General features: G+C 42.3%; 1 protein-coding gene across 5 annotated transcripts in view; it reads left to right on the forward strand.

Annotated features, from left to right (window-relative positions):
• The window catches only part of LOC115144901 (cytokine receptor-like factor 1), a 15,438-nt gene continuing 4,817 nt past the window's right edge, over nucleotides 1-10,621 (forward strand). For all 5 annotated transcript variants that reach the window (XM_029686020.2, XM_029686023.2, XM_029686022.2 and 2 more), the window contains exons 1-6: nucleotides 1-373; nucleotides 2,263-2,538; nucleotides 3,453-3,582; nucleotides 3,917-4,086; nucleotides 9,508-9,665; nucleotides 10,002-10,170. In XM_029686020.2, coding sequence (XP_029541880.1) covers nucleotides 316-373; nucleotides 2,263-2,538; nucleotides 3,453-3,582; nucleotides 3,917-4,086; nucleotides 9,508-9,665; nucleotides 10,002-10,170 — 961 coding nt within the window. In that variant the 5' untranslated portion in view covers nucleotides 1-315. The remainder of the gene's footprint in view (nucleotides 374-2,262; nucleotides 2,539-3,452; nucleotides 3,583-3,916; nucleotides 4,087-9,507; nucleotides 9,666-10,001; nucleotides 10,171-10,621) is intronic.

A 10,621-nucleotide genomic window follows, 5' to 3' on the forward strand; every position in this document is an offset into this window, starting at 1 on the left:
AGGGAGGGGCTTATAAAGTATCAACTTCAATGTTTTAGTTTTTGAGGCGTGCACCGAAGCAAACCCTCACTAAACCCTTAGGTTACTTTCATACAACCACTGTTTATAAGCTCATCCGCACTTTTAGCCTACACACGGAGATCTGACGTTCTTCGTTGGAATTAGACTGTTGATTCAACGTTGTTGGAGAGCTGGGTTTCAATTCCTTGCATTTTCTCCCGCAAGGTTGTGTTTGAACCTTTACTGTTCCCGAACCCACAAGTCTTGGAGCCAGAACGTAGGAGGGAAAGGACGAGTAAAAGGGCTATCTGAAACATGCTCTCCTTGTTGTGCCTCATGCTGTTTGTTCCACGTGTGTTCTCCTCATCGACACGTAAGTAGCCTACAAAAAGTGTGATATTGTGAGAAGCCGACTACCAAATTTGTCATAAACCTGTTTCGACAGATTTGAATGGGAGGGACGCTCACCCTCTATTAGTCAACCAAAAAAGTTACATTTTATGTACATGTTACAATTCTCAACAATATGTTAGATACAGTGTATGTAAAGGTAAAGGTACAAAATACAAAACTCACTGTCTGATTCACAGGTGTCCAGACTGTCCACATGTGTACTTGCCAGATTATTATAAAATACCTGTATTATGAACTGGGTGATTTGAGCCCCGAATGCTGATTGGCTGAAAGCTGTGGTATAACAAAATGTATAATATAAACTGGGTGGTTCGAGCCCTGAATGCTGACTAGGTGACAGCTGTGGTATATCAGACCATATACCACGGGTATGACAAAACCTTTATTTTTACTGCTCTAATTACGTTGGTAACCAGTTTATAATAGCAATATGCCACCTGGGGTTTGTGATATATGGCCAATATAACACAGCTAAGGGCTGTCTCCAGGTATTCCATGTTGCGTTGTGCCTAAGAACAGCCCTTAGTCGTGGTATATTGGCCATATACCACACCTCCTCTGGCTATATTGCTTAAGTATACCATGTGTATGACCCCAAAATATATTTTACGGTTCTAATTAGATTAATAACCAGTTTATAATAGCAATAAGGCACCTTGGGGGTTTGTGATATATGGCCATGTATCCAGGCACTACGTGTGGCTTCGTGCATAAGAACAGCCCTTAGCCGTGGTATATTGGTCATATACCACACCCACTCGGGCCTGAATGCTTAAATAAAGCTCACATAATACAATAATAAATGAACAGATTATGAGTTATATTTCAAGATGTCTGATTTTTTTATGTCCAAAATATGGGCATAATGTTTGGTGGATTTGAAGATGAATTGTAAGTAAATTGGTAATAACTACTTACTTATAATGGAACAAGTCTGCATAGGAGATTATGGCATTGTACACATTTGTGCATGAGTAACTGTAAACTATTCTTCATATACATTTCACCTATTGAAACAAATATCCTGTGAGAATGTTCCAAAGACAAAGTGAATGCCTGTTGGATCATTTTATTTTATGGTAATAATATCCTATGAAAACCGTAACCATGTGCCTAACAGCTAAATTGGATTTCTTTGTAGTGCATTGTTGAACTAACAGAGAAATAGGCCACAGAGGTGATTAAGTTCAAAATTCAAAAATTCATCTGAAATTCCCAAGTTCAAAATTGATGCAATGTTGCTGTGAAACAAACAATTAATTTACCCTATTTGTGTATACGTAAAGTGTAAATATCAGTGGACACACTGGGTTCGGCACATCTCACACCAAGTCCTCTTTAGTCCGGTCAGACTCATAGCGCGTAGCATATGGCCACATATGTTAGATAGCTTGTCTACCGCCCACCAACAGCACACTTAATAAACCTCCTCACATTAACCCTTGAATCTCCCCCAAAGGAGCCAAGTGCTAACACATTCAAACAGGAACACTTCTCAGGGCATTTCTAATGAAGCATCCATCATAAGATGAGTCAGAAGAGGAAAGGAATAGTGGGGATGGAAAAGCATTCAAGAATTTGACCAATAACCTTGTCGGACCTCTCCAAGTGATCTCCCAACAGTTTCAGCACAGGACCCATAAATCCATTTCATAACTCTCAGGTTCCCCTGAGTGTTTGCACTCAGAAAGATTCAGTATCTATGAACTCTGAACATATTAATATCAAGAACAAAAATGTTCAAGCAAATCAAATCAAAGTTTATTGCAGTACGTGTTAAGTCATCATCAACTCCAGGAGTGAAGCCCATTTAAAGTAGTGTGTTTCAGTATGTGTCTCCCCCAGCAGTGGCTGGAATCTTCCCCCAGGACCCGGCGTTGCGGATGGGCTCCAGCCTGACGGCCACGTGCACAGTGAGCCCCGAGCGGGGGCTGCATGCCAACACTATGTACTGGACCATGAACGGGAAGAGACTCCCTAGTAGCACGTACGACCTGCTGAGCCCCAACTGCCTCAGTGTCACTCTGCACCACCTCAATGGCTCCCAGCAACAGTCTGGGGACAACCTGGTGTGTCACAGCGGAGATGGACATGTCCTGGCTGGCTCCTGTCTCTACGTGGGCAGTAAGTGTCAGACTGGCCCTGGAGGCCTCAACCACTTCTTCTGGGGACAGGTTTTCAGAACATTGAATCCAAATCCAAATGTATTTCCTCCTTGAATTTGGGTGAAAATGACAAAAACTTCTCGGATGTTCTGAAAACTAGATTGTGGTCCTTAAACTGTCTGTGCTCAAAAGGACAGCGCTGGGGTGTAACAAGGAGATAGACAAGTGAATACTGTCGGAGTCATCAATACTGTCAGAGTAAGCAGCTCAGGACAGTGCATTTACAAAATATTGTTTGTTTAAAAGCATTTTGATGATAAGCTGTGTGTTTGCTATGATTTTAAAGCCTGCTATATTACTCCACTCTAATCTCTAGTGTCCCCCAGCAGTGGCTTAAGTACAGGGGATAATTTATTATACATTACATGTATTGACAGAAGCAATGTTTCACTCATGCAGAAATCTTTGCAAACAAAGAAGAGAGCCCATATGAAAATAATAGTTATTCTATTAAAATTCTAACATACAGAGCCTATTCTGTCTGTCTTTGAATCATACACCCAGAGCCTCAGTTTAGCTGCTCAGTGGGTTGTAATCAGCATCACTACTTTGCTTCTGTCTCGAACTACATCTGTGTTTGATAGTCTATCATGGAGAGGAAATGAGAGAGGAGCTGAATCCTCTAGCCTGTCGTCTGAGGTTAAGCAATGTGCCAGTTTGTCATTATGGGATGGAGTGATCATTATTACCCATTGTGAAATAGGAACTACTATACTGATGTATTTGTTTGTGGTACATAAGCACTTTGTTTAATGCATCATTTTAATGTCCATTGTGATACTAAGGTGTTTATAACAGCTTTGTATAATACACATTGCACAACCACTCTTGTAGCCATTAAGATAACCATATCTTTTCACTGGTAATGTGCAGTGCCCCCGGAGAAGCCGGTCAACCTAACCTGCTGGTCCCGAAACACAAAGGACCTGAGCTGCAAGTGGACCCCTGGGGGTCGGGGCGAAACCTTCATCAAAACCAAATACACCCTCAAGTACAAATTGAGGTGAGAGCCACAGATGTCCAGCATCTCCCAGGTGATCACCCAACCCACCATAATTTCTGCCTAGAAACAATGATCGATGCATCACCTGGAACACAATTACTTTCTTTTACTCACTAAAGGTCTATGTAATTCTGATGATACATTGCAAAGACTGTAACCACTGCTTTGTTGTACTGCAGGCTTTCATTTGACTCTTAATGCTGTTTACACTGTTAACATTTCAAGGTCCAGTGCACAGTGAAAATGTTATGCTTTACTGGTTGTTGGCAGTACATTATATTGAGAATTTTGTTACAGATATGAGTGACTTTATGTTGCTGTGTGTTCTGTGCAGGTGGTACGGGCGAGAGAGGGAATGTGAGGACTACAGCACGGGGCAACGCTACACGTGTTATATCCCCCGGGACTTGGCCCTCTTTACTCCCTACGAGATCTGGGTGGAGGCGTCCAATCAGCTGGGGACTGCCACCTCTGATGTCATCACTCTGGATATCCTGGATGTGGGTAAGTAGAGTGAGCCTTTTGTCCAGTCTCCCTCCTGCTCACCACCCCGCTCCAGACCTGCTAGGGTGGTTATGCCATGAAAATGTCCCGTCACGACGGTAGGACGTGCTAAATGCTTCCTCTCTCTCCTGTGTTACATGAGTCCATCGTGATCTCATCCTTTCCTTTTCTCTCCTCCTCGCCTCACTTCACTCACTAACTCACCGCCTGATCTGCTGCATATGGCTAACACACTTTTCATATGAGAAAGGAATTTTATGGATTCCCAATCAATCCCAATAACAATATAATGGATTATGGCTGTGATTATTAAAGATAAACTGAACTGTACTAAATGTTCACTGAACTTCAGACATTTGGAAAAAGTGATACACTTACAAAACACAATGAGGATGGGTAGATAAGGTTGAGGACATGAAACTAAATATCACTAAATGTCAACATTTAGCTTGGTCTACATATTGGTCTTGTATTACAATGTTACAATATGCCAGTTTACCAGACTAGTTTATGATAAAACTATAATCATCAGTCATATGTTGTATGCCCCTCCCTATCTTCAGGCTATGCTCAAACCCTACACCCCATTCCCTCCCTATCTTCAGGCTATGCTCAAACCCTACACCCCAATCCCTCCCTACCTTCAGGCTATGCTCAAACCCTACACCCCAATCCCTCCCTATCTTCAGGCTATGCTCAATCCCGACACACCCCAATCCCTCCCTATCTTCAGGCTATGCTCAATCCCGACACCCCAATCCAAGCACTCTGTTCTGCCACCTCTGGTCTCTTGGCCCTCCCACCCCTACAGGAGGGCAGCTCCTGCTCATTCCAGTCCAAGCTCTTCTCTGTCCTGGCACCCCAATGGTGGAACCAGCTTCCCCCTTAAGCTAGGACAGCAAAGTCCATGCCCATACTCCGAAAGCACCTGAAACCCTACCTCTTCAAAGAGTATCTTAAATAATGGCCAGGTCGCAGTTGTAAATGAGAACTAGCTTACCTGGTTAAATAAAGGTGAAATAAATAATAATAATAATAATAATAATCCACCTCGACCCCCCCTCCCCCCAAAAAACCCTTGCACTTCACTCCCTCCCCTTTCTAGCTCTGACTTTGCTGATAACTACTTTATTGAGGAAAAGTTGACTTAATATGCCTGTGATATGTGGTTGTCCCACCTAGCTATCTTTAAGATTAATACACTAACTGTAAACTGCTCTGGATAAGAGCGTCTGCTAAATGCCTCAAATGTAAATGTAATGTATAGCCTAAGGATCGAGGTGTGTCCCTGTGGTTAAAAGGGAAAGCGATTGACCTTTGTGTTGCTCTGCTATGACCCTCCCTACTATACTGGACACACCTAGAGACTACAGGTAGGTTGGTCTGAAGGGAGAGGAGACTGGTCGGCAGGAGGGAGGATGCCTATCACATGACGCATCAAATAACCTTCTATTTCCTCAACTCCGCAGCGGAAAACATAAGCTGTGGAATTTTGCTGTGGAATCTTCCTTGATTTTCTGCTCCCCTGGGGGGCGATCTTGATGAAACCAATAAAGTGCATCAGCACACAAACAAGTCAAACAGGAAATTAATGGAGCAAAAGACTTCTCAAGAAGAAAATCACAAACTGTCTTCTGACATTTTTATATGATTCTCCCTCTCTTTCTCTCTTTATATGATTCTCCCTCTCTTTATATGATTCTCCCTCTCTTTCTCTCTTTATATGATTCTCTCTCTATATGATTCTCCCTCTCTTTATATGATTCTCCCTCTCTTTATATGATTCTCCCTCTCTTTCTCTCTTTCTATGATTCTCTCTCTATATGATTCTCCCTTTATATGATTCTCCCTCTCTTTCTCTCTTTATATGATTCTCTCTCTATATGATTCTCCCTCTCTTTCTCTCTTTATATGATTCTCCCTCTCTTTCTCTCTCTATATGATTCTCCCTCTCTCTATATGATTCTCCCTCTCTTTCTCTCTTTATATGATTCTCCCTCTCTTTCTCTCTTTATATGATTCTCCCTCTTTCTCTCTTTATATGATTCTCCCTCTCTTTCTTTCTTTATATGATTCTCCCTCTCTTTCTCTCTTTATATGATTCTCCCTCTCTTTATATGATTCTCTCTCTATATGATTCTCCCTCTCTTTCTCTCTTTATATGATTCTACCTCTCTTTCTCTCTTTATATGATTCTCCCTCTCTTTATATGATTCTCCCTCTCTTTCTCTCTTTATATGATTCTCCCTCTCTTTCTCTCTTTATATGATTCTCCCTCTCTTTCTCTCTTTATATGATTCTCCCTCTCTTTCTCTCTTTATATGATTCTCTCTCTCTTTGATTCTCCCTTCTTTCTCTCTTTATATGATTCTCCCTCTCTTTCTCTCTTTATATGATTCTCCCTCTCTTTATATGATTCTCTCTATATGATTCTCCTCTCTCTTATATGATTCTCCCTCTCTTTCTCTCTTTATATGATTCTCCCTCTCTATATGATTCTCCCTCTCTTTCTCTCTTTATATGATTCTCTCTCTCTTTCTCTCTTTATATGATTCTCCTCTCTTTCTTTCTTTATATGATTCTCCCTCTCTTTCTCTCTTTATATGATTCTCCCTCTCTTTCTCTCTTTATATGATTCTCTCTCTCTTTCTCTCTTTATATGATTCTCCCTCTCTTTCTCTCTTTATATGATTCTCCCTCTCTTTCTCTCTTTATATGATTCTCCCTCTCTTTCTCTCTTTATATGATTCTCCCTCTCTTTCTCTCTTTATATGATTCTCCGTCTCTTTCTCTCTCTATATGATTCTCCCTCTCTTTCTCTCTTTATATGATTCTCTCTCTCTTTCCCCCTCTATCAGCAGCATCAAAGTACTTGACTTCTTTGAGAGCCTTCCTGCAGTGGGAAACATGTTTTTTTAATGCTGGAGCGTGTGCCTAAATCATCAGACTGGGGAGAGAAAGCAGAAACAGACACTGACCTGCTTACCCTGCGTCCATAACTACACTCATTCTCAGGACTGGGAGAGAAAGCAGAAACAGACACTGACCTGCTTACCCTGCGTCCATAACTACACTCATTCTCAGGACTGGGGAGAGAAAGCAGAAACAGACACTGACCTGCTTACCCTGCGTCCATAACTACACTCATTCTCAGGACTGGGAGAGAAAGCAGAAACAGACACTGACCTGCTTACCCTGCGTCCATAACTACACTCATTCTCAGGACTGGGGAGAGAAAGCAGAAACAGACACTGACCTGACCTGCTTACCCTGGGAGAGAAAGCGAAACAGACACTGACCTGCTTACCATAACTACACTCATTCTCAGGACTGGGAGAGAAAGCAGAAACAGACACTGACCTGCTTACCCTGCGTCCATAACTACACTCATTCTCAGGACTGGGAGAGAAAGCAGAAACAGACACTGACCTGCTTACCCTGCGTCCATAACTACACTCATTCTCAGGACTGGGAGAGAAAGCAGAAACAGACACTGACCTGCTTACCCTGCGTCCATAACTACACTCATTCTCAGGACTGGGAGAAACAGAAACCTGCAGAAACAGACTGGGAGAGAAAGCTGACCTGCTTACCCTGCGTCCATAACTACACTCATTCTCAGGACTGGGAGAGAAAGCAGAAACAGACACTGACCTGCTTACCCTGCGTCCATAACTACACTCATTCTCAGGACTGGGAGAGAAAGCAGAAACAGACACTGACCTGCTTACCCTGCGTCCATAACTACACTCATTCTCAGGACTGGGAGAGAAGGAGAGAGTCAGAGAAAATGAGAGGGGGGTGGAGAGAGAGGAGGGGAAGGAGATCGAGCATGAGACAGGAAGAGAGAAAGAGAGGGAGAGAAAGAAAGAAAGAGAGAATGAGACCCGGGAGTGAGAGCAAGAGTATAAAATGTGGAGGATACTGTGAAATAAAGTGAACTTAAGGAGAGAAGCAACGTGTTCTGTCAGAGTAGATTAGATAGACAGCATTGGTGCTGGACAACAGTACAGCCCAGGCCCGACACTGAACATTCATGACCGTGTTTTATTCAAGCATGGAGGCTGTGATATCTAGATATAGCTGTAGTGTCTGTACAGTGTGGTACAATATTTACCAAGGGGTTTATCAGAGTGGAGAGTGTGGATGCTGCCTCATCTCTGTCCTCTACTTGTTCAGGGCAGAAATATAGAACATAATAATGTACTGCAAAACCTTAAACAACAAAGACAACCATTTTGATATATTTTTGTGCTCATGAAGCGTTGCTAAGGGTATACTCTATTTACTGAAATTAGCAGTGGTGGAAAAAGTACCCAGTTGTCATACTTGAGTAAACGTAATGATACCTTAATAAAAAAGTCACCCAGTAAAATACTGAGAAAAGTCAGGAAAAAAATGTTTTAAATTGACTGTAATTGCTCAAATATAATTACTGTAAGTATTAAAACTAAAAGTATAAATCATTTCACATTTCTTGTATTAAGCAAATCAGACGGCGCCATTTCCTTGTTTTTTAAATTTACGGATAGCCAGGGGCAAACTCCAACAATCGAAGCATTTGTGTTTAGTGAGTCCACCAGATCAGAGGCAGTAGGGATGACCAGGGATGTTCTCTGTTTAGTGAGTCCACCAGATCAGAGGCAGTAGGGATGACCAGGGATGTTCTCTGTTTAGTGAGTCCACCAGATCAGAGGCAGTAGGGATGACCAGGGATGTTCTCTGTTTAGTGAGTCCACCAGATCAGAGGCAGTAGGGATGACCAGGGATGTTCTCTGTTTAGTGAGTCCACCAGATCAGAGGCAGTAGGGATGACCAGGGATGTTCTCTGTTTAGTGAGTCCACCAGATCAGAGGCAGTAGGGATGACCAGGGATGTTCTCTGTTTAGTGAGTCCACCAGATCAGAGGCAGTAGGGATGACCAGGGATGTTCTCTGTTTAGTGAGTCCACCAGATCAGAGGCAGTAGGGATGACCAGGGATGTTCTCTGTTTAGTGAGTCCACCAGATCAGAGGCAGTAGGGATGACCAGGGATGTTCTCTGTTTAGTGAGTCCACCAGATCAGAGGCAGTAGGGATGACCAGGGATGTTCTCTTGAGAGGTGAATAAATTGGACCACTTTCCTGCCCTGCTATACATTCAAAATGTAACGAGTATATTAGGTGTCAGGTAAAAGGTATGGAGTAAAAAGTACATTATTTTATTTAGGAATGTAGTGAGGTAAAAGTAGTCAAAAAATATAAATAGTAAATACAGATACCCCAAAAAACGACTTAAGTAGTACATTAAATTATTTTAACTTATGTACTTTACCACTGGAAATTTGTATTGAGTTTTTTGTTCTGTAGGCTTAGCACACGTAGGCTTAGTCATTACACAGCTTTTTGTGACCAACCGGTGTCTACATCCCTGTTGTTTCAGTGACCACAGACCCTCCAGACAATGTCCATGTGAGTCGTGTGGGGGAGCTTGAGGACCAGCTGACAGTGCATTGGGGCAGCCCCCCGGCACTCAAAGACTTCCTCTTCCAGGCCAAATACCAGATACGCTACCGACTGGAGGACAGCACTGAATGGAAGGTAAACATTACTCTAGCTTTGTTTCAACATTCATTCACATTTTTCTCTCCCCCCAATCTCTCTTTCTGAGGTACAGTGCCACGTCTATGGCATCTTATATCTGTGTAAATATTTGAGATGTATGTGAGTGTCAAGTACTCTCGAGGGATTACAGAGCTGTATTTTGGCTTTCAAACCAAGCTTGTGCAAGCCAAGCTTCTGTTTTTACTGAAAGATCGGTGTGAACGTCTGATTTCTGCTACTTAACGTGTTTTTGTCAGGAATGTGTGCATGTGTGTGTGGTTAATAGATTCACTATGAGAGTATTTTTTATATATTTTCTTTGATGTCTCTCAGGTGGTGGACGATGTAGGTAACCAGACATCGTGCCGGCTAGCGGGGCTTAGGGCAGGGACGGTGTACTTTGTCCAGGTGAGGTGCAACCCAGTGGGGATCTACGGCTCCAGGAAGGCTGGGATTTGGAGTGACTGGAGCCACCCTTCAGCTGCCTCCACACCCCACAGTGGTGAGTGAAGATTTACATAGCACTTTAAGAGGAAGGATAGGTTTCATAAGGTGTTATAACACTGCATTAGGATTTATTTACAACAGACATAAGCTTCCCGGGGGATTTATGACATTCGTGAGCACTTGTTGATCTTCAATAGTGCACATTACAAGATTTCCCATAAAATCTTCAAAGTTTAATATTATTATGGCTCATGATGAGCCATGGGACATTAAATTGTCCTCTAATAATCAACATTTTATTGCCAATTAAACCAAAGAAACAATAACCTCATCCCAGATTAGTCTTCAACATCCTGGGAAAATGAGATTCAAACCGTATGTGACCACAGAACGCCAAACATCAAATTACACGATAGAAATCTTTCATCTGAGGATTAAAATAACTCAAGCTGAGATGGCAAAGAGCTGAGGGAGACATCAGATAGATATACTTTTTTTTCTCTTTC

Source organism: Oncorhynchus nerka, linkage group LG17 (genome assembly GCF_034236695.1).
Source record: "Oncorhynchus nerka isolate Pitt River linkage group LG17, Oner_Uvic_2.0, whole genome shotgun sequence".
In the NCBI taxonomy this organism is placed as follows: domain Eukaryota; kingdom Metazoa; phylum Chordata; class Actinopteri; order Salmoniformes; family Salmonidae; genus Oncorhynchus; species Oncorhynchus nerka.